The 24,126-nt window shown below is 44.9% G+C and overlaps 1 protein-coding gene across 2 annotated transcripts; it reads left to right on the forward strand.

The window, feature by feature from the left end:
* Positions 1-10: 10 nt before the first annotated feature.
* On the forward strand, positions 11-21,430 carry VPS52 (VPS52 subunit of GARP complex). 2 transcript variants are annotated; one of them, XM_059938946.1, is made up of 20 exons: positions 11-390; positions 1,226-1,310; positions 1,468-1,520; positions 1,704-1,779; positions 1,970-2,037; positions 2,331-2,506; positions 2,890-3,040; positions 3,334-3,434; positions 3,546-3,678; positions 3,816-3,873; positions 4,241-4,374; positions 4,817-4,972; positions 5,427-5,545; positions 5,823-5,946; positions 6,237-6,332; positions 6,446-6,553; positions 6,780-6,845; positions 20,056-20,167; positions 20,385-20,503; positions 20,710-21,430. In XM_059938946.1, exons 1-20 carry the CDS (start codon positions 301-303, stop codon positions 20,854-20,856), a joined length of 2,172 nt encoding a protein of 723 aa, XP_059794929.1. In that variant the 5' UTR covers positions 11-300; the 3' UTR covers positions 20,857-21,430. The 2 variants fall into 2 exon arrangements, with proteins under 2 accessions (XP_059794929.1, XP_059794930.1); XM_059938947.1 differs by lacking the exons at positions 11-390; positions 1,226-1,310; positions 1,468-1,520 and having other exon boundaries at positions 1,709-1,779; positions 1,966-2,037.
* Positions 21,431-24,126: the final 2,696 nt, after the last annotated feature.

The following is a 24,126-nucleotide window of genomic DNA, read 5'->3' on the forward strand; positions in this document are numbered from 1 at the left end:
CCGGAAACTGTGCGAGAGTCTGAGTTGGGCGTCAAGAGTTCCGGTGCGGTTTATCTTTACGTGTTCGTAAAGTTCTTGGGTGTGAGAGCAACGAACGTTCCGGATTGAGATCGTGCTTGACTTCCAATTCCCATTTGCACCTGGGTGAAGCGGTTAGAGCTGAAAGGGAAAGGCTGGAGGCAAACAATTTAACTCAAATATCTGGGAGCGATTTCGCGCCGTGCAAGACACTCCAGGACTTGTAGTTCCACTCCGGGGAACGGACTCGCCTGACAGCTGCCGGAAGTGAGGCTGCGCGGAATGGCCGCCGCTGCGACCATGGCTGCAGCCGCCCGGGAGCTGGTGTTGCGGGCCGGAGCCTCAGATATGGAGGAGGAGGAAGGCCCGCTGGTGAGAACGCAGGGCTGTTTCTCCTCCAGAGTCTCGTCCCATCTCCTCACGTCAGAAAGGCCTGGGCTGGGTGTAGGCACAAGGTTGGGAGCTCGGCTGCTACCGGTGATGCTACCCGCTTTGGCTCTCCATACACCTTCCTGGAATCGGACCTGAACCTGAGCGGGGACCAGAATGGCCGAGACTCAGGTTCTGGGGCCACAATTTCAGTTAATCTCCAGATGTTTGGGCAGAATAGAGAAGCAGTGTAGAGTAACAGCTAGGAACATGGCCTCTGGAGTTAGATTGCTTGGGTTCTAATTCCATCTCTGCCACTTACACTCTGTGTGTCTTTGGGCAAGTTAACTAGTCCCTCTGTGCCATCACTTTCCACACCTATGATGAAGAAAATAAGACCTCCTGTATAGGTTGTCGGTTAGGATTAGGCAAATGAATACAAATAAGATGGCACCTGGCATGTAGGTAAACACTATAGGTTAGCTGACATTTCTAGAAAGGCTGGGGCTCCCCAGAGGGATGGTGATAGAACACCTAAGATAGCAGGAGTGTAGAGATCCTAAATTCAACTGCAGGTTCTGCTCTGTCCTCTGCATCTCCTAATTTTCCTCATTTGGTCACCTCCGCCCTTTCTGGGTTGCCTGTCTCCTGGTCATATTCCCTACTCATCAGCCCCAATCAGTAAGACTGAGACAATATGAGACTTTTGGAATTTTTGGACTCAGTATTTACTTATGGCTCCCCAGTGAAAGTCCTTCTCCCCCACTTGAAGGGTTGGTGATTATCCCATTATATTTTGTTCTCCCCCTTGCTTTCCCATTAACCTGTCCCTCTCCAGGAGGGTGGTCCGGGTCTTCAGGAGCCATTGCAGCTTGGAGAGTTGGACATCACCTCTGATGAATTCATCCTGGATGAAGTGGATGGTAAGTGATGGCACGGGGGCGGGGGCATGCAGTTCCTATAACCTGAGAGGCATGGGGGCTGGAAGTACTAAGGCAGGGGTTAGTGTGCAGATGTTCAATGTGGGGATGGAGCTGTGGAGGAGCTGGATGGACCCTTACGATGAACTTCTATTTGCAGTTCACATTCAGGCGAATCTGGAGGATGAGTTAGTAAAGGAAGCTCTTAAAACGGTGAGGTTTTCCACTATTCTAATCTGTCCCTCCACTTACCCTCCCCTCAAAGAAAAGAAGAAGGAAACAATCTCTTGCTCTTCTAATATCACCTTGGTGTCTTATTCTCTAGTCCTTCATTGACTCTGTTCCAGCATCCCTTCACTGACTCCCTCCTGACCTGTCACGTTTCTGTCCTCCCAGGGTGTGGATCTCCGTCACTATTCAAAGCAGGTTGAGCTGGAGCTACAGCAGATTGAGCAGAAGTCCATTCGGGATTGTATCCTCCAGCAGAGAAAAAGGGTGGTATTATTAAAATGGGCATTTTGGGGGGCATGGTGCTGACAGCCCAGCTGGGGCTGCCATCTTCTCTCTGAGGTTTATGTCACCTCAGGGAGAAATTGGAGGGGTCCTGCGGGTCTGAGGATCTCCATCTCCACAGTGAGGCCCCTTGACTTTTTGTGAGTCAGATATCCAAGAGAGTGAGAACATAGCATCTCTGCACAACCAGATCACAGCCTGTGATGCTGTCCTTGAGGTTAGTAACCTTCATAATCCTGAGCCCAGATCATGGTCTCTGGGACCTTTCTTTACGTCATCAGCCTCAGGCGGGGACAATTAGAATCACTTTCAGGATGACCTCAGCAGCCTTTTTTGTTGTTGCTCCTATGACTAATGTTATTTGCCAGTGACCTTTCAGGTACCTCTTCCCTTATCACCCACTACCCTCATGGACTGATAGATACTGGAGATTTTACCAAGAAACTTGGGTGGCCCACTCGTCCCTTACCAACCCTATGGCCATTCAGTAACACTTCCACCTTCCCCCAGCGCATGGAGCAGATGTTGGGAGCTTTTCAGAGTGATCTCAGCTCCATCAGCTCTGAGATCCGGACACTGCAGGAGCAGTCAGGAGCCATGAACATTCGGCTTCGAAACCGCCAGGCTGTCCGGGGGAAACTCGGGGAGCTTGTCGATGGTCTGGTGGTGCCCTCTGCTCTGGTCACGTGAGTCACCAGTTTGAAGGGGCATAATGTTTATACCAAGTAGATGGGCTGGAGCGACCTACCCTACTTACCACATGGGTCTCCATCACGTCACTTCCAGAAACTGATGAGTGGGTTGACAGCTCTTCCTGACCTTGATGCAGGCTTTAGGCATCAAAGGTTATGAATCATCCAGGGTCGGGCGTAGAGAAGGGGGTCCAAGGCTTACGTGGGTGGTGGAGGTGTGTGTGTCTAGGAACAGAAAACTTTGTACGTGTGTCCTGACTCTATGATGCAGTGTAAGAAGGGAGAGGAGACAGAGGCTGGATGCCAGGGGTATGGTTTAGAGTCTAGGGGTGTCTGGGTCTCCCTCCGCACCCATCCCACCCCTCCTTGCTCCCCAGGGCAATTCTGGAGGCACCAGTCACAGAGCCCCGGTTCCTGGAGCAGCTGCAGGAGCTGGATGCCAAGGCAGCTGCAGTCCGAGAGCAGGAGGCTAGGGGCACAGCGGCCTGCGCAGACGTCCGAGGCGTGCTTGACCGGCTCCGGATCAAGGTGGGGAGGGGGGTGGATACCCTAGAGACTACTCAAACCAGCCTCCCTGAGAAGTCCACCCTGAATTGCCCTGGCAAAGCTCATTGTAGCCTGTGCCCAAGAACTTCACCTTGCCTTTACCTGTCAGAGCTCATTCTCACATCTCTGGGTTCCCCTGAAAGTCTTAAGAAATATCAAAGAGGTATTCTCTACTCTTCCTCCTCCCATATCCAACATTTTTTCCTTCCCTCAGTAATTCCCAAACAGTGAGAAGGTTGCAGCTTCATGCCCTGTGTTTGGTCCCCCATGTCTAGGCAGTGACGAAGATCCGAGAGTTCATCCTTCAGAAGATCTATTCCTTCAGAAAACCAATGACCAACTATCAGATCCCCCAGACGGCCCTGCTGAAGTACAGGTTGTCGCCCAAAGGAAGGGCTGGGGGTGGCCTCGGAGCTCTTGAGCAGCCCAGCATGATGCTGGGCATCTTGGGCCGTCAGGGAGACTGACTGGTCCCTGGCTCCTCCAGGTTTTTCTATCAGTTCCTGCTGGGCAACGAACGGGCCACCGCAAAGGAGATCAGGGACGAGTACGTGGAGACGCTGAGCAAGATCTACCTGTCCTACTACCGCTCTTACCTGGGGCGGCTCATGAAGGTGCAGGTGAGGCCACGGAGGGAGAGGCAGTCCTGGGCCCCTTGGCTGCGGGGAGGGGCAGCTACGGGGCAATGGGGGACAGTATAAAAAGACATTTTTTTGGGGAAGCAGTGGTTCACAGTTCTCTCTGCCCTTTTCTCTAGTATGAGGAAGTCGCTGAGAAGGATGATCTAATGGGCGTGGAAGATACAGCCAAGAAAGATATCCTGGAGCTGAGGGGCCCTCATGCTGGGTCTGGAGAGTGAGGGGGCTTCTGGCTCCAGCCTCCAAGGCACTGCTGCTTACCTTTTTCTGTGGGACCAAAACCTTTGAGAATGTGATCAAGGCTGTGGCCTCCCTCCCCAGAAAAATGCACAAATCATCTTGACACAGAGTTTTGCATATGATGTCAGGGGGTGTAGAGGCTCCTTAGAGTCCATTCACCGATGTGAGGTGAAGTGGGGCCCCAGAACTGGGAAAGAGGGACCCTGGGGCTGTGTCTGGCTGCTGGGTGCCCCTGGAGGTCCTGAGTCTTTGACCTTCCATCACAGTTGTGATCTGACTGTTTTCCTTGATTCTGACTCTCCACGATTCTTCTCAAAGCCATCCCTCCGCAGCAGGAACACCATCTTCACGCTGGGGACCCGGGGCTCTGTCATCTCCCCCACTGAACTGGAAGCCCCCATCCTTGTGCCCCACACGGCCCAGCGGGGAGAACAGAGGGTAGGAGGAGGAGCAAGCCTTAGCCGACGGGGTGGCGGGGGGCGGGAGAACTCCGAGTACAGACCTCAGGGCAAAGCTTCCCCTACTGCAGGCCCCCGTGGGAGTCTCCTTCTCCAGTCACCCCAGTGTTCTGTGATAAGAGGGTTGGGACCATTGACTTAGGGTGTACAGAGGGAAGAGGTGGGTGATATGTCACGAGGCAGGTGTGGAGGAGGATATGGGAGCAGCAACAGCAGGTGGGGGCAGCCTCTTCTCATGCCCCCCCTCCCCCTACCTCTTCAGTACCCGTTCAGGATGCTCTTTCGCAGCCTGGACTAGGGGTAGATGGGGAGGGTCTCCTGAGCTCCCATTACCCAGGTTTGCTGATTTCCCAGCTGTGTCCACGGACTGCTGGTACTGGGGTCCATCCCGTCTGTCTCTCTTCTTACCCCTTCCATCCTAGTATCCTTTTGAGGCCCTCTTCCGCAGCCAGCACTACGCCCTCCTCGACAACTCCTGCCGTGAATACCTTTTCATCTGTGAATTCTTTGTGGTGTCTGGCTCGGCTGCACAGGACCTCTTCCACGCCGTCATGGGCCGCACGCTCAGCATGACCCTGGTAGGCTCCCTCGCTCCCGGGCTCTTAGAACTCTGTCCCCAGTTTTCGTCAGCACCACAGTGAGGTCACAGCCCTGGGGTTACTGAAACCAGGATCCCCTCATTCTAAAATGCATGAGCCACGTCCTCGCTGTGTGACTCCCCATGAAACCATCAAAGCTTGGGGTGCCGGAGGCTCTTGGGGACACACAGGTGACAGCACCTGAAAACTCAGGGGCCCCTAAACCTTGGTGTTCAGCCCTGAATTCTGCTATGATGGGCTTGTGATTTTAGATCTGGGGAGCAAGGCAGCAGGACCACCCGAGTGGCCAGTGGGCAGGGATGGAGCATCTCCCACTTAGATCCCCTCCCCAGTGCCAGGTCCCCAGGGGAGCACAAGCATCTGTCCATGGCCACTGGGAAAAGCAAAGTAACAGATACTCTCTTCCAATCCCCTGCCTGTTCCTAAATCACAGAAACACCTGGAGTCTTACCTCACTGACTGCTACGATGCCATTGCTGTTTTTCTCTGTATCCATATTGTCCTCCGATTCCGCAACATTGCAGCCAAGAGGGATGTTCCTGCCCTGGACAGGTCGCTGAGTTCTGGTCCTTGATGTCCCACTGGCCTTGAAATCTTTAGTCTTGCACCAGCCTGCCCTGACCCGTGGGCTCCTCCTGACCTGAACCATTGACCCTGTTCCCATTTGTCTGTCTAGAGGCAGTATTGCTGCTTCCAGACTCACCTTTCACACCCACTCCAGCCTCCACCAACCATCACTCATCGCTCAGGGTTTCCGCACACACACCCTCCCCCTGGCCCCCACCCCTGACGTTCCTTGCCAGATCTCTCATTCTGATCAAGCCCACAGGTACTGGGAACAAGTGCTTGCCTTGCTGTGGCCACGGTTTGAACTGATCCTGGAGATGAACGTCCAGAGTGTCCGCAGCACTGACCCTCAGCGCCTCGGGGGGCTGGACACTCGGCCTCACTACGTGAGGGCGGGCAGGGGTAACGGGCTGTTGAAAGGCAGGGCTTGAAGCCTCGCTGCAGGGATCACCCAGGTTCACGGTTGTGTCCGTGAGCCTGGCTGGACAGCTAGCCACGCTGTGTGAGGGGCAGTCTGGGAGTGTGGTCAGACTCAGGGTGGGCTGGGCACTGTGGTGGGAGGGATTGGAGGTGGGAGTCACCCAGAGACCGGTTGGCCAGCTTCAAGGGAGTTGGGGGTTTCATGGGTTGGGCCAGGGGGTTGGCGTGATTTTTCTTCCCACCTTCTTTCTCCCAGATCACACGCCGCTATGCAGAGTTCTCCTCTGCTCTTGTCAGCATCAATCAGACGATTCCCAATGAACGGACGATGCAGCTGCTGGGCCAGCTACAGGTGAGGGGCGGCTGGGAGAGGTTTCCGAGCCACAGGGCTGCTGCAGGGGGCTGGAGTGTGAGGTGGGGGCCCTTGCCTGCTCCTGTCACCTCCTCCTTTCATTTTTTTTTCAGGTGGAGGTGGAGAATTTTGTCCTCCGAGTGGCAGCCGAGTTCTCCTCAAGGAAGGAGCAGCTTGTGTTTCTGATCAACAACTACGACATGATGCTGGGGGTGCTGATGGTACCTGAAGCCCTTTCTCCTTGTCTCCCTCCCCGGAGAATTCGGGTTCCCCCCACTGCTCCGTTACCTCCACGGGGGCAAAGATTATGCTGGCTTTGTTTGGTGTTTTATTCTTGCAGACTGGCACAGCATCTGGCTACGTACAGTAAATGTGGGGAGAAGGGGATATTCTGACGTGAAGGGCAGCTTCTCCCCAAACTTGAGATTTCCCTTTGTCTTCCCTTAGGAGCGGGCTGCGGATGACAGCAAAGAGGTTGAAAGTTTCCAACAGCTGCTCAATGCTCGTACACAGGTAAGGGTGTGGGGAAGAGGAAAGGGATAGTCCCATGTGCTGTTTAGTTCAGATTGTGTGTGTGTGTGTGTGTGTGTGTGTGTGTGTGTGTGTGTGTGTGTGTGTGTAGGGGCCGTTAGCAGACTCCAGATACACAGAATTGGAATTGTTATAACTCTTGGTTCACAACATGCTGTCATTATTGGTCTATTTTATTTTCTTTTGTATTTTTTTAATGATATAGACATCCATGAACCTACCACACACCTTGGCAATAAACCCCACCGCATCACCCTGCATCTCACATAGAGGCACCTCTTGACCTAAATGTTGTCTTTATCACGCCCTGGCTTTTAGAAATACAGCTATAGGGACTTCCCTGGTGGTCCAGTGGTTAGGACTCTGCGCTTCCACTGCAGGGGGCACGGGTTTGATCCCTGGTTGGGGAACTAAGATTCCACATACCGCATGGTGTGGCCAAAAAAAAAAGTAAAAAAAAAATAGAGCTATAGGTATGCCAAAACAGTAACTATTTGGTTTTGGGTTTGAGTGCCATAAAAGCAAGAGTCACAGGATTATTTCATGCATAATATTTCTAGTATCGTCCTGTTATGACATATGGCTGTAGCTCATTCTTTTTCACTGCAATATTATGTTACATTGTGTGAATATAACAGAGGACATTTGGATTATTTCCAGTTTCTTGCTCCTGTGAGCATTGTTTTATGAACAATTATGTCTTTTAGCACACATAGATATATCAAAAGTTTTATCAAAAATCTCTCTTGGAAGTAGGAGTAGGCTTGCTGCATCTAGAGAATGCTAGTATTCAACTTTATGAGACAATGCCAAATTGTTTTCCTAAGTGATGGGACCAGTTTATTCCTTACCTGAAATGTATAAGAATTTTCATTGAGTCATATTTTCTCCAACATATGATAGATCATACTATTTTTGCCTTTCTGGTGGGTGTCTCACTGGGATCTTGATTTGCATTTTCCTGGTTACTAATGAGATTGAGCATCAATTCAAATGTTAAGTAACCATACAAATTTTTCTTTTCTGTAAAATGTCTGTCATAGCATTTGACCTTTTAAAACTTGGGCTGTTTGTGTTTTTCTTATTGATTTATAAGAGTTCTTAATACAAAAGACTTAATACAAAAGTTCTTAATACAAAAAATAATATAATAATACAAGAGTTCTTAATACAAAAAAACTTAATACAAAAGTTCTATTAATCTTTTGTTGATTGTATAGGTTGCAGATACCTTTCAGGAGGTGTTTTATCCTTTAACTTTTTTTTTTAATTTAATTTTATTTAAAGAAATTTTTTTGCCCTCTCTGTGAGGCTTGTGGGATCTTAGTTCCCTGACCAGGGATCAAACCCAGGCCCTCGGCAGTGAAAGTGCGGAGTCCTAACCTCTGGACTGCCAGGGAATTCCCCTTTTTACTTTTTTTCCTTCTTCTTATTTTTTTTAATATTCATTTATTTATTTATTTGGCTGCATTGGGTCTTAGTTCCGGCGCACGTGGGCTTAGCTGCCCCACCGCATGTGGGATCTTAATTCCCTGACCAGGGATTGAACCCCCATCCCCTGCATTGGAAGGTGGATTCTTAACCACTGGACCACCAGGGAAGTCCCCCCTTTTTACTTTTTTTTATGTTGTCTTATGATGAACAGAAATTTCTAATCGTAACTTGATGAATTTAATAATCTTTATTTTTGTGTTTTGTTTAAGAAATCCCTAATTATCCCAAAGTCATAAAAATATTATACTGTATTTTCTTCTTAATATTGTAGAATTTTGCTTTTTACTTTTAAGCCCTAAAGTTACCTACAATTGATTTTTGTGTATGATGTGAGGTAGGAAACTAATTATTTTCTATTTGGAAAAATGATTGGCCTAGAACCATTTATAGGAAGTCCCTTTCTTTCCCCATCTGATCTGTAGTCCCGTCTCTGTCACACAGCAAAACTCCACAAACATGTGCCTCTTGCCTCTAGTCTATTCCATGGATCAATTTGTCTACCCTGCAAAACAGTTTTAATTATTATGCTTTTAGGACAAATTCTCCTACCTTCTTTTTTGTTTGTTTTGTTTTGTTTTGTTTTTGGCCGCACCATGCAGCTTGTGGAATCTTAGTTCCGCAACCAGGGATCGAACCCATGCCACCTGCAATGGAAGTGCGGAGTCCTAACCACTGGACTGCCAGGGAATTCCCTCTCCTACCTTCTTTTTCATCATTATCTTGAGTATTATTGGCCTTTTGATTTTTCATGTAAATTTTATGATCGGCTTATAAGTTTTCACATAAAAAAAGCTCATTAATGATTTTGAATGTCGTTGCATTGATCAGTTTAGAAGAATTGATACTTTTTGATATTGAAACTTCCCATCAACATGGCCCCTCTCTACATTTTTAAATATATTCTTTAATGTCTTTTGATAAACTTTTATAATTTTCAGCACAAAGATATTGCAAATCTTTTGTTAGAATTGTTCCTAGGTAGGTGTAATATGTAGCTTTAGTCCTACTAGGAATACATAAATCCTTCCTAATTCTTTACCTTTTATTTCTTATGTCTTTGATCTTTTACTCTTCTGGCCAGGACCTCTATGACAGAGTGTAATAGTTGAATAATATCCTGTTCCTGAGTTTAAAAGAAATGCTTTTATCATTTTCTCATTAAGAGTAATGTAGATGTAGGTTTTTCTGTAGAAGCCCTTTATCAGGTTAAGAAAATTCCTTTTAATCACTCGTGTGCTAGGAGTTTTTATTGTAGTTTTTCCTACTAGAAATAAATCTACATTTATTTAGGGATAATTACTAAGAATAATACTAGGAATTACTAGAAATAATAACTACATTTTTTTTTCTCTCTAATTGTTTGGACTTTATTCTTTTAGGATTTGTCCTTTAAATAAACTGTTGCTCCTTAAATATTGTCTTTTAAAAAAGAAATTTACTTGTTTGAAGTGGTGTATAGAAATGCTGTTGATTTTTGTACATGGATTATATAGCCAGCCACCTTCCTAAATTCTTTCTTTTTTTTAAAAGTATCATTTTAACTTTATTTTTATTTTTTAAAATTTATTTATATATATTTGGCTGTGCTGGGTCTTCATCGCCGCGTGGAGGCTTCCGCAGGCTTTCTCTGGTTGCGGCGAGCAGGGGCTACTCTTCGTTGTGGTGCGCGGGCTTCTCACTGCGGTGGCTTCTCGTTGTGGAGCACGGGCTCTAGTCGCGCGGGCTTCAGTAGTTGTGGCACTCGGGCTCAATAGTTGTGGCTCATGAGCTTAGTTGCTCCGCGGCATGTGGGATCTTACTGGACGAGGGATCGAACCCGTATCCCCTACATTGGCAGGCGGATTCTTAACCACTTCGCCAGCAGGGAAGTCCCCTAAATTATTTCTAATAATATTTTTGGAGGTGTGTGTGTGTTTCTTTGTAGGCGTTCATCATCTCTGAATTGTGACAGTTTTATTTCTTCTTTTCTGATCCCTATGTATTTAATTTCTCTATGTCTTTGTTCTCTTACTGCATTGGCTAGTACCTCCAGTACAAATCTGAATGGTTGAATAGAAGTGGTGATAGTGAGAACGCTTATCTCTTCCTAATTTTAAAAGGAGTGCTTTCATCATTTCCGCATTAAGAGTACTGTTGTAGGTTTTTTATAGATATCCTTTATCAGGTGAAGAAAATTCCTTTCGATCCCTAGTATGCCAAGAGTTATTAATTTTTTATTTTTATTTTTTTAAATTATTTTTTATTTTTTAATGCTATTCTTGTCTGCTTACATTCTTTTTTTTATTTATGTATGTATGGTATGGCTGTGTTGGGTCTTCGTTTCTGTGCGAGGGCTTTCTCCAGTTGTGGCAAGCGGGGGCCACTCTTCATCGCGGTGCGCGGGCCTCTCACTATCGCGGCCTCTCGTTGCCGAGCACAGGCTCCAGACGCGCAGGCTCAGTAATTGTGGCTCACGGGCCGAGTTGCTCCGCGGCATGTGGGATCCTCCCAGACCAGGGCTCGAACCCGCGTCCCCCGCATCGGCAGGCAGACTCTCAACCACTGCGCCACCAGGGAAGCCCAAGAGTTATTAATTTTTAAAAAATCATGAATAGGTATTATTTTTAATCAAGAATGTGTGCTTTTTCTGCATACATTGAAGTAGTCATATATTTAATTTTTAAAAAATCTATTATGTCATGGGTGGGATAAATTAGGACTTTGGGATTAACAGATACACACAACTATATATAAAATAAACAACAAGGACCTACTGTATAGCACAGAGAACTATATTCAATATCTTGTAATAACCTATAATGGACAAGAATCTGAAAAAGAATGTATATAACTATATGTATATATATCTATATCTGAATCACTTTGCTATACACCTGAAAGTATCACAATGTTATAAATCAACTATACTTCAATTAAAAAAAAAAACTACTGTGTGTATATTACATTTGTAGATTTTAGAATGTTAAACCATTCTGGATTTGGTCTAATTCATTTGGAATTTTTGCTTCTCTGTGCAGAAGCGAGATTGGCCTGTGATGTTCTTTTCTTGTACTGTACTTGTGTGGTTTTGGTACCAAAGTCATACTGGATTTGTAGAAGAAGGTGGGAAGGAAGTATTTCTTCATTCTTTTTATTCTGAAAGAGTTTGAGATTGAAATGATCTCTTCCTTGTAAGTATCTTAGAAATTGCCAGCACAAACATCCAGGAAGATTTAAAACTATGAAATTCCTGGCCTTCCCTGGTGGCGCAGTGGGTAAGAGTCGGCCTGCCAACGCAGGGGACGTGGGTTCGAGCCCTGGTCCGGGAAGATCCCACATGCCGCGGAGCAACTAAGCCCCCGCGCCACAACTCCTGAAGCCCGCGTGTGCCCTAGAGCCTGTGCCCCGCAGCAAGAGAAGCCACTGCAATCAGAAGCCCGCGCACCACAACGAAGAGCAGCCCCTGGTCGCTGCAGCTAGAGAAAGCCCACGCGCAGCAATGAAGACCCAACGCGGCCATAAATAAATAAATCAATAAATAAATTTGTTTGAAAAAGTGTGGCACTGCCATTGGAAAAAAAAAATATGAAATTCCCTCTAAGTACTGCTTTTATTGAGTTCTGTAGGTTTGAATATGTAGCATTTTTATTATTCAGTTCTAAGAATTTTTATATTTCAATCATTTCTTTTTCAATCCATGAGATTTTTTAGAGGAGTGTTTTAAAATTTCCAAAAGTAGTTTTTTTATTTATCTTTTTGTTATTAATGCCTAAATTGCATTGTGGATGGAGAATGTGGCCTTTTGGTACTGAAAATTTGAAATTTGAAAATTTTTTGAAATTTGTTTATATTTGCTTTGGCCTAGGACACGATCAACTTTTGTAAATGTTCCATGGTATTTTTTAATTTTAAAATTTAAAAATTTTTAAAAATTTATGTATTTGGCTGCAGCGGTTCTTAGTTGCGGCATGTGGGATCTAGTTCCCTGACCAGGGATCGAACCTGGGCCCCGTGCATTGGGAGTGCAGAATCTTAGCCACTGGACCACCAGGGAAGTTCGCCATGTATGTTTGAGAAGATTGTGTATTCTTTGATTGTCAGGTGTGGAAATTAAGCTCTTTAATTCTGCTGTTCACATCACCTATATCTTTACTGATTTTTTTTTTGTCTACTTATCGGTAGGTAGTTGAGACAGATGTTTTGAAATTCATAAGTTTATCAGTTTTTCACTGCAGTTTTTTTTTTTTAACATCTTTATTGGAGTATAATTGCTTAACAATGGTGTGTTAGTTTCTGCTTTATAACAAAGTGAATCAGCTATACATATACATATATCCCCATATCTCTTCCCTCTTGCATCTCCCTCCTTCCCATCCTCCCTAACCCACCGCTCTAGGTGGTCACAAAGCACCGAGCTGATCTCCCTGTGCTATGCGGCTGCTTCCCACTAGCTATCGGTTTTACATTTGGTAGTGTATATATGTCCATGCCACTGTCTCACTTTGTCCCAGCTTACCCTTCCCCCTCCCTGTGTCCTCAAGTCCATTCTTTAGTAGGTCTGTGTCTTTATTCCTGTCCTGCCCCTAGGTTCTTCATGACCATTTTTTTTTTTTTTAGATTCCATATATATGTGTTAGCATATGGTATTTGTTTTTCTCTTTCTGACTTACTTCACTCTGTATGACAGACTCTAGGTCCATCCACCTCACTACAAATAACTCAATTTCGTTTCTTTTTATGGCTGAGTAATATCCCATTGTATATATGTGCCACAGCTTCTTTATCCATCCATCTGTCGATGGACACTTAGGTTGCTTCCATGTCCTGGCTATTGTAAATAGAGCTGCAGTGAACACTGTGGTACGATTCTTTTTGAATTATGGTTTTCTCAGGGTATATGCCCAGTATTGGGATTGCTGGGTCGTATGGTAGTTCTATTTTTAGTTTTTTAAGGAACCTCCATCCTGTTCTCCATAGTGGCTGTATCAATTTACATTCCCACCAACAGTGCAAGAGGGTTCCCTTTTCTCCACACCCTCTCCAGCATTTATTGTTTGTAGATTTTTTGATGGTGGCCATTCTTACTGGTGTGAGATGATATCTCATTGTAGTTTTGATTTTCATTTCTCTAATGATTAATGATGTTGAGCATTCTTTCATATGTTTGTTGGCAATCTGTATATCTTCTTTGGAGAAATGTCTGTTTAGGTCTTCTGCCCATTTTTGGATTGAGTTGTTTGTTTTTTTGATATTGAGCTGCATGAGCTGCTTGTAAATTTTGGAGATTAATCCTTTGTCAGTTGCTTCATTTGCAAATATTTTCTCCCATTCTGAGGGTTGTCTTTTTGTCTTGTTTATGGTTTCCTTTGCTGTGCAAAAGCTTTTAAGTTTCATTAGGTCCCATTTGTTTATTTTTGTTATTATTTCCATTTCTCTAGGAGGTGGGTCAAAAAGGATCTTGCTGTGATTTATGTCCTAGAGTGTTATGCCTATGTTTTCCTCTAAGAGTTTTATGGTGTCTGGCCTTACATTTAGGTCTTTAATCCATTTTGAGTTTATTTTTGTGTATGGTGTTAGAGAGTGTTCTAATTTCATTCTTTTACATGTAGCTGTCCAGTTTTCCCAGCAACACTTATTGAAGAGGCTGTCTTTTCTCCATTATATATCCTTGCCTCCTTTGTCATAGATTAGTTGACCATAGGTGCATGGGTTTATCTCTGGGCTTTCTATCCTGTTCCATTGATCTATATTTCTGTTTTTGTGCCAGTGCCATATTGTCTTGATTACTGTAGCTTTGTAGTATAGTCTGCAGTCAGGAGTCTGATTCCTCCAGCTCTGTTTTTTTCCTTCAAGACTGCTTTGGCTATTCGGGGTCTTTTGTGTCTCCAAACAAATTTTAAGATTTTCTGTTCTAGTTCTGTAAAAAATGCCATTGGTAATTTGATAGGGATTGCATTGAATCTGTAGATTACTTTGGGTAGTTTAGACATTTTCATAATATTGATTATTCCAATCCAAGAACATGGTATATCTCTCCATCTGTTTGTATCGTCTTTAATTTCTTTCATCAGTGTTTTATAGTTTTCTGCATACAGGTCTTTTGTCTCCCTAGGTAGGTTTATTCCTAGGTATTTTATTCTTTTTGTTACAACAGTAAATGGGAGTGTTTCCTTCATTTCTCTTTCATACTTTTCATCATTAGTGTATAGGAATGCAAGAAATTTCTGTGCATTAATTTTGTATCCTGCAACTTTACCCAATTCATTGATTAGCTCTAGTAGTTTTCTGGTGGCATCTTTAGAATTCTCAATGTATAGTATCATGTCATCTGCAAACAGTGACAGTTTTACTTCTTCTTTTCCAATTTGTATTCCTTTTATTTCTTTTTCTTTTCTGATTACTGTGGCTAGGACTTCCAAAACTGTGTTGAATAATAGTGGTGAGAGTGGACATCCTTGTCTCGTTCCTGATCTTAGAGGAAATGCTTTCAGTTTTTCACCATTGAGAATTATGTTTGCTGTGGGTTTGTCATATATGGCCTTTATTATGTTGAGGTAGGTTCCCTCTATGCCCACTTTCTGGAGAGTTTTTATCATAAATGGGTGTTGAATTTTGTCAAAAGCTTTTTCTGCATCTATTGAGATGATCATATGGTTTTTCTTCTTCAATTTGTTAATATGTTGTATCACATTGATTGATTTGCATATATTGAAGAATCCTTGCATCCCTGGGATAAATCCCACTTGATCATGGTGTATGATCCTTTTAATGTGTTGTTGGATTCTGTTTGCTAGTATTTTGTTGAGGGTTTTTGCATCTATATTCATGAGTGATATTGGTCTGTAATTTTCTTTTTTTGTAGTATCTTTTTCTGGTTTTGTTATCAGGGTGATGGCGGCCTCATAGAATGAGTTTGGGAGTTTTCCTTCCTCTGCAATTTTTTGGAAGACTTTGAGAAGGATGGGTGTTAGCTCTTCTCTAAATGTTTGGTAGAATTCACCTGTGAAGCCATCTGGTCCTGGACTTTTCTTTGTTGGAAGATTTTTAATCACAGTTTCAATCTCATTACTTGTGATTGGTCTGTTCATATTTTCTATTTCTTCCTGGTTCAGTTGTGGAAGGTTATACCTTTCTAAGAATTTGTCCATTTCTTCCAGGTTGTCCATATTACTGGCATGGAGTTGCTTGTAGTAGTCTCTTAGGATGCTCTGTATTTCTGTGGTGTCTGTTTTAACTTCTCCTTTTTCATTTCTAATTTTATTGATTTGAGTCCTCTCCCTTATTTTCTTGATGAGTCTGGCTACTGGTTTATCAATTTTGTTTATCTTCTCAAAGAACCAGCTTTTAGTTTTATTGATCTTTGCTATTATTTTCTTTGTTTCTATTTCATTTATTTCTGCTCTGATCTTTATGATTTCTTTCCTTCTACTAACTTTGGGTTTTGTTTGTTCTTCTTTCTCTAGTTCCTTTAGGTGTAAGGTCAGATTGTTTATTTGAGATGTTTGTTGTTTCTTGAGGTAGGATTGTATTGCTATAAACTTCCCTCTTAGAACTGCTTTTGCTGCATCCCATAGGTTTTGGATCGTCGTGTTTTCATTGTCTCTAGGTATTTTTTGATTTCTTCTTTGATTTCTTCAGTGATCTCTTGGTTATTTAGTAACGTATTGTTTAGCCTCCATGTGTTTTTGTTTTTTACGTTTTTTTCCCTGTAATTGATTTCTAATCTCATAGCATTGTGGTCAGAAAAGATGCTGGATATGATTTCAATTTTCTTAAATTTACTGAGGCTTGATTTGTGACCCCAGATGTGATCTATCCTGGAGAATGTTCCATGCACACTTGAAAAGAAAGTGTAATCTGCTGTTTTTGGATGGAATGTCCTATAAATATCAATTAAATCTATCTGGTCTGTTGTGTCATTTAAAGCTTGTGTTTCCTTATTAATTTTCTGTTTGGATGATCTGTCCATTGGTGTAAGTGAGGTGTTAAAGTCCCCCACTATTATTGTGTTACTGTCGATTTCCTTTTTTATAGCTGTTAGCAGTTGCCTTATGTATTGAGGTGCTCCTATGTTGGGTGCATATATATTTATAATTGTTATACCTTCTTCTTGGATTGATCCCTTGATCATTATGTAGTGTCCTCCCTTGTCTCTTGTAACAATCTTTAATTTAAAGTCTATTTTGTCTGATATGAGTATTGCTACTCCAGCTTTCTTTTGATTTCCATTTGCATGGAATATCTTTTTCCATCTCCTCACTTTTAGTCTGTATGTGTCCCTAGGTCTGAAGTGGGTCTCTTGTAGACAGCATATATATGGGTCTTGTTTTTGTATCCATTCAGCAAGCCTGTATCTTTTGGTTGGAGCATTTAATCCGTTCATGTTTAAGGTAATTATCGATATGTATGTTCCTATTACCATTTTCTGAATTGTTTTCGGTTTGTTTTTGTAGGTCCTTTTCTTTTCTTGTGTCTCCCACTTAGAGAAGTTCCTTTAGCATTTGTTGCAGAGCTGGTTTGGTGGTGCTGAATTCTCTTAGCTTTTGCTTGTCTGTAAAGCTTTTGATTTCTCCATCGAATCTGAATGAGATCCTTGCTGGGTAGAGTAATCTTGGTTGTAGGTTCTTCCCTTTCATCACTTTAAGTATGTCATGCCACTTCCTTCTGGCTTGTAGAATTTCTGCTGAGAAATCAGCTGTTAACCTTATGGGAGTTCCATTATATGTTGTTTGTCGTTTTTCCCTTGCTGCTTTCAATAATTTTTCTTTGCCTTTAATTTTTGCCAATTTGATTACTATGTGTGTCGGCGTGTTTCTCCTTGGGTTTATCCTGTATGGGACTCTCGGCACTTCCTGGACTTGGGTGTCTATTTCCTTTCCCATGTTAAGGAAGTTTTTGACTATAATCTCTTCAAATATTTTCTCTGGTCCTTTCTGTCTCTCTTCTCCTTCTGGGAACCCTATAATGTGAATGCTGTTGCGTTTAATGTTGTCCCAGAGGTCTCTTAGGCTGTCTTCATTTCTTTTCATTCTTTTTTCTTTATTCTGTTCCACAGCAGTGAATTCCACCATTCTGTCTTCCAGGTCATTAATCCTTCTTCTGCCTCGGTTATTCTGGTATTGATTCCGTCTAGTGTATTTTTCATTTCAGTTATTGTATTGTTCATCTCTGTTTGTTTGTTCTGTAATTCTTCTAGGTCTTTGTTAAACATATCTTGCATCTTCTCTATCTTTGCCTCCATTCTTTTTCCGAGGTCCTGGATCATCTTCACTATCATTATTCTGAATTCTTGTTCTGGAAGGTTGCCTATCTCCACTTTATTTAGTTGTTTTTCTGGGGTTTTATCTTGTTCCTTCATCTGGTACATAGCCCTGTGCCTTTTCATCTTGTCTGTCTTTCTGTGAATGTGGTTTTTGTTCCACAGGCTGCAGGATTGTAGTTTTTCTTGCTTCTGCTCTATTTCTGTTTCGTAGACAGGTTCATTTGTGCCATATTAGATTCCACAAAAGATTTTATTTTTAAGTGGAAGTAGTTTATTTTTAAATGGAATAAAAGTTTCATTTTCACCTTACCAGATCTTACTATTTGGGTTGGGTTTTTTGTTTTTGTGTTTTTTCTTTTTTCTTTTCCTATTTTAATTCCTCCCTTCCATTGTTTTTTACTTGTTTGTTTGCTTTTTCATTTTAACTCTGTGTTTTGGGAAATTTCAAATGTACATGCTATATAGAGGATAACATGATGAACTCCCAGGGGCTATCACAGATCTTCAACCAGTAACAACTCACAGACAGTTTTGTTTCATCTGTATCAGCACTCACTGTTCATCCTCCTCCTACCCGTCCTTCCCACCCCCAGTGATTTTGAATTTTAAAAGTTTTTTTTTTGTCTGCATTGGGTCTTCGTTGCTGTGCGTGGGCTTTCTGTAATTGTGGTGAGCGGGGGCTACTCTTCATTGTGGTGTGTGGGCTTCTCATTGTGATGGCTTCTCTTGTTGCTGAGCATGGGCTCTAGGCGCACGGGCTTCAGTAGTTGTGGCGCTCAGGCTCAGTAGTTGTGGCGCACGGGCTTAGTTGCTTCACGGCATGTGGGATCTTCCCAGACCAGGGATCGAACCCATGTCCCCTGCATTGGCAGGCAGATTCTTAACCACTGCACTACCAGGGAAGTCCCTGAATTAAATTCTATACATCCCTATCACTTCATCTGTATCAGGATGTGTTTTAAAAACCACAATACTTTATCACACTTAAAAAAAATTATCACTTTCAGGGAGTTCCCTGGTGGTCTAGTGGTTAGGATTTGGCGCTTTCACTATGGTGGCCCAGGTTCAATCCCTGGTCGAGGAACTGAGATCAGCCGTGTGGTCCGGCCAAAAAAAGAAAAAAACCACTCTCAAAATAGCCAGTATTCAGGTATCCCCAGTTATCTCATAAACAGTGGTTCAAGTCAGGATCCATATGCATCCATACACGTCTCTTTTTTTTTTTTTTCACATGTCTCTTTTTAATCTATAGATTTCCCTTCCATCTTACCCCCCTGCCCCGCTCTGCAATTTATTTGTGGAAGAAATTGAGTCATTTGTCATGTAGAATGATGTACAGTCTGGATTTTGCTGACTGCATTACGTGGCATGCCTAAACTGTTCCTCTTTTCCCATAAATGTGTAATTCGATGGAAAGGCTTGATCAGGTTCCAATTAGGTTTTTTTTACAAGGCTATTTGAGAGGTAGTGGTGTGTACTTCTATCAGGGGCACATAATGTCTTCTTGGCTCTCTTCTTGCCAGTAGCATCAATGATCACTGCGTAGACCATTAGATTTCTGTACTTATCAATGTCTCAAAAATTTCCATCTCCTTATCTGTCTGTGCTGCATTCTGAGTCATTTCTTTAATTATAAATTCCAATTTGCTCTATCATGCTTCCAGATATTTCTAATCTGAGATTTAGCCAGTTGACTTTTTAAAAAATTTTTAAATCATTTCTTTAATATTCCATTTTGTTTCAAGCCTTTCCATTCCTAATCTTGTTAATTGGTCATGTTTGTGTCTGTAACTTTAACTTCTTTGAACAGTTTTTACAGAATGTTAGCTGCTCTGTATCTGACAGTTCTAACATTGGCAGTCTTTGGAGGTCTAAGTCCATTGCTTATTGTCTGTGCTGACTCTCGTGGTAGCTTGCTTTCTTCTGTGACTGGTGATCTTTGAGTTCTTTTCTTGGTCTTAAGCAGTCATAGGGGCCTAAATTGGGATCGAGGGGATTTCAGAGAAGATTTGCCTCTCCTTTTGCAATAGCTGAAAGATGCCGTCCACCTGGGTCTACATTGGCACCTCTTTGAGGCTCTTGTGAGAGACCAGGCTCAGCATCCCCACTCAAGGCTAGCATCAGGCTCAGCTTCCTGATAGCAGAGTTGCCATGGCCACTTGCCTTCTGGTAGCCCTGCCTCTCCCAGTTGTCCACTTCTCTGGTTCCAGCCCTCTGCTCCCAGCTCAATTTTTTTCAAATGTAATTAAAAAAAAAATTTTTTTTGAGGAGGGTAATCCTTGGAGATTTCCCCTACTTCTTGTGAGACTGGCAGTGTCTTAAAGTATATGACCTTTGCAGAGTTTAGCTGTTCTGTTATGGGATTTTTCTAAGGACCAAGTTGGGCATGATGCCAGAATTGGGGAAAATCTGCCGACACCAGTAAACTCAACTCTGTATGTGTGTATGTTTCTACAGGAATTCATTGAAGAATTGCTGTCTCCCCCCTTTGGGGGTCTGGTGGCATTTGTGAAGGAAGCTGAGGCTTTGATTGAGCGTGGACAAGCTGAACGACTTCGAGGGGAAGAAGGTCTGAGGATGGGGTGGTTGTGGTGGGGTCAGTGGAAAGGTGAAAGGAAAAGAAAAATTCAAGGATGCAGATTACATGGGGAGGGTGTCGAGCAGGAAGGAGTGGGTTGGGAGGACACTAAGAAAGAGGGCTTGCATGGTGAGGATGGCTATGCCTTGGGGAGGACTTAGAGGGATCAAATATCACTTAGCCATGATCTCTTTCCTCCTACTCTCAGCCCGGGTTACTCAGCTAATCCGTGGCTTTGGTAGTTCCTGGAAATCATCGGTGGAGTCTCTGAGTCAGGATGTAATGCGGAGTTTCACCAACTTCAAAAATGGAACCAGTATCATCCAGGTGACCTGCAGTTCCCAGTCCCCACTCCCACCCCACCCCATCACTGATTTTACCCCCTCTTTTCTCTGGGCTCAGAATCATACAAATGACCCTTGATCTTCAACTACCAGCTGTGCCCAAAGTTCTGGATGAGCCCTAACCTGACTCCTAATCATCATCCTTAGCACCACCCCACCTCTCATCCCTCCGTGACTTTCTCTGAGCAGGGAGCGCTGACCCAGCTGATCCAGCTCTATCATCGCTTCCACCGGGTGCTGTCTCAGCCGCAGCTCCGAGCCCTGCCTGCCCGGGCCGAGCTCATCAACATCCACCACCTCATGGTGGAGCTCAAGAAGCACAAGCCCAACTTCTGATGCGCCAGACCCTGGGAGCCGCCAACCCTCTCCATGGACTTCTGTGCCCCATCCCATCCCCTTCTTCACCTGGGGGCCCCCTTCCAGTTCTTCCCTTGCCTCCCAGGTCCTTGACATGCCTCACCCTCCCTTCATTCCCAGGACCCTGCCTCATCAGGTTAAGCTGAATCCCTTTGGCTTTCAGAATCTCCCATGTCTTCAGGTGTCCCAGGACCACTTCCTCCTGGGCTTCCAAAATGACCTTTATTATTTTTCCAGTTTTGTCATTCCTCTCTTTCCCTCCACTGCCCCACCCCCAGGGCTTTTTTCTTCTCCCAGTAAAACCTTCTGGTTCACTCAGCTCTTGGTCACCATGTTATGAGGTGTGAAGCCTCGACTCTTCGAATTGGTGTGGTAAGGGGAGACTGCCTCATAATGGTTGATGTTTTTTTTTTCTTTTCACTCAAAGTGAGTTCTTTTCTGTAGCTTTTTGACCTAAGATCTCAGCAACTTGAACACTAACCAGTCCCCTCCTGGCTTGAGAGTTACACCAAGGTCAGTCTGCAGAAAACAATAAATATTTAACATGACATAACACTCTTTTCCCATTTCTTTTCTCCTTCCTCCTGGGGCCTTCAAGTAGCCCCATCTCTGCTCCAGGGTCACGTTGGCTCTCTGACTACCTCCTGGGCCTACATCCCTTCTAGTGGGTGTCCAGAAAGTAGGGGCACACGGTTACCTCTTACCTTTAGCTACCTCAGGCCAAAAGAGTGGCTGCAGTGCTTTTAGGGCAGAGACTGTTTCATGAGTAACCAGCCTGTTGGAGGAAATGGCCCTGGTTAAGATGGCAGATGCATCAAGGGCTGTGCCACCTTGGGCACTGTCCAAGGTCTGCCTTGGCTCCCTGACACCGACACCAGTTCTCTTTGCCTCCTGCCTCCTCAGGCTGACCCTGGGATTGCCTCCTCTCCTTCAGTGTCAGCTCCCTAGCTCCTCTGGTGTGGTTGTCACAGCCACTTGCTAGAGGACTGCAGTACCCACACCACCGGGGCATTAGTAGGCCAGGTTTGCAATGTGATCATCTCATCCATTTCTGTGACTCGGCGCCTGCCTGGTGCCACTGCCTGTACACCTCATTTGAACTCAGACTCTAGACTGGGGAGACATGGGGGCGCCTTAAGTCCTGAGGGGGAAGACCTGGGCAGTCAGGGGAAAATGGTAATTTGGAGACGCTTCCTCCGCCCCTATGGCCTAATCATTCCCTCCCAGACCCGGCTTCGGCACTCTGGATGCAGGCCCAGCCCGCCCGCGGAGGCAGAGAGAATAAGAGTACAAAGGCGTCCCGCGTGTGGCCCGAGTGCGGGTGGCTGAAAGCGAGGACCGCGCATAGCGAGGCAGAGCTGGACCGGTTTCTCCCGGCGGGCCCTGCCGATTGGCTGCGGCCGGAGGGGGCGTGGCAGGGTCGCTGGAGCCGCCTTCTCCGGCTCCCGCTTTTTTTGGGTTCCGCCCCATCTCTGAGAGCAGTGCTCTGATTGGCTTTGGGACCCATATCTCTGAGCTTCAGCCTCAAGGACCAAGTCTGAAGAGCCGGGGAGGGTGCAGAGATGTTGGGGACTGAGGGCGGCTCCTGACTGGCTCAGACGCCTCAGGGGCGGAACCAGGATAGTGTCCTTAACTGACCTCACCCGGTGTCACCACCACTTTCCCCCTCCACTCGGCGTACTTCCAGGTTTACCCTGCCTGACTCTTCGCCCCAGACATTCCCTGAGGCCTGACCAGTGCTGGGAGGTGGTGTGCTGGGCTCTGGGGGACCGCGAGCTCACCGCTGGGCGCCTCCACCTTCCTGTCCCGTTTCTACCCCCCAACCCCACCACCACCAGGGGGATCCAGATATTCTCACATTTGACCTGATTCCTGCCCCAGCTCGAGGAGCACAGAAGGGCCCAGGATTTGGGACTTGGGAATAGGGAGACATAGGCTGCTTTGACAGAGCAGTTTCTCAGAGAAGGGGGTCTCTGGATATCCCACGAGGGAGATTCCCGAGACAGGTGTCTTCATCGAAAGTCAACTAATACTACGATGGGAGAAGGGCTGTGCATGCTGGCACCGTGGTTTTCGAAGTTCTGCCCTTCTCTTCTCCTGTCCATCTCTGAACCCAAGTATATACGCTGGGCTGATAAGCACGGTTTCTTGCAGGCCTCACTGAAGAGCATTGCTGGAATATGAGGAGGCTCATATTCTGGAACCTGGAGGCATTAAAGTTACATTGGAGCACACAGTTTTCGGGAACATTGAACTGCTCCGGGAATCCACAGGAGCCCTCTGACCCAACGGTCTCAGGAGGGCATGAAAAGGCGACAGAATCGCGTGAAAGGGAGCCGCGATACCTATATCGACCTCCAGGGGGCAGCATCGACCAGGGGATGGAGTTCTTCATTCTCTCAAACTGTTGGCGACTGCTGAAGCGCCCCCTTCATGCCCCCTTCAAGCTGAAGCAACTGAGGGACTTTTCCTTCAGTCTAACAACATTCAGTCCTGTGGCTTAGATGGGTCCTTGTGATCCCCAGGCTGAAACTCATAACTTCTGGCTAACATCACCGCCCCTCAAACTTCTCCTTCACTTTTTTCCTTTTGCTGATGACAGACACACTGGCCTCACAGACCCAGAAGCATCAGGGATCACTCCTTAAGACGGGACTGTGTCAATATCCTCCTCTCTTTGCTAACCTGTAAGACTCGTGTCTGTATCTGGTACATCGGTTCCTGTCTTTACCTAGTGTCATATAGGAAGGACTTGGAGGTGTCCTTATGGATTGTAATAGTGCCCCAATGCTAAGGGATCTCTGTCCTTTAAAGAAATATCATTTCCCTCTATTTTTACACCTCTGTGCCTTCAGCTTGTCCTGAGTTAGTTCTTAACTGGACTCTCTGGGAAATATCTACTCTGTCTTCAACAGCTCTGTTTCTGCATAAAATGGGGGTGCCCATCTCAGCATCAATTTCAGAGCTATTTAATGTGGACATGTACCCTGAGGACAAAAGAAATAAGGGATTCCTCCTTTCTTCCCATCCTATCAATATGGACCCACCCACCCTCCATTTAAGAAGGGTGGCTTTTCAGATTTTAGGAAATCAGGCATGAGGGGAAGCAGGCAAATTGGCTGGGTTCCAACATAGATTTAGGGTAAAGATTCAAGGAAAGAAGGAGAAAGCAAGACCAAGACAACTTTGAAGGGAAGAATAGAATCAGTTTTCTCCATCCTGAGGAAAATGGATGCAATTCATGTTGCA

Source organism: Balaenoptera ricei, chromosome 11, assembly GCF_028023285.1.
Source record: "Balaenoptera ricei isolate mBalRic1 chromosome 11, mBalRic1.hap2, whole genome shotgun sequence".
NCBI lineage: Eukaryota > Metazoa > Chordata > Mammalia > Artiodactyla > Balaenopteridae > Balaenoptera > Balaenoptera ricei.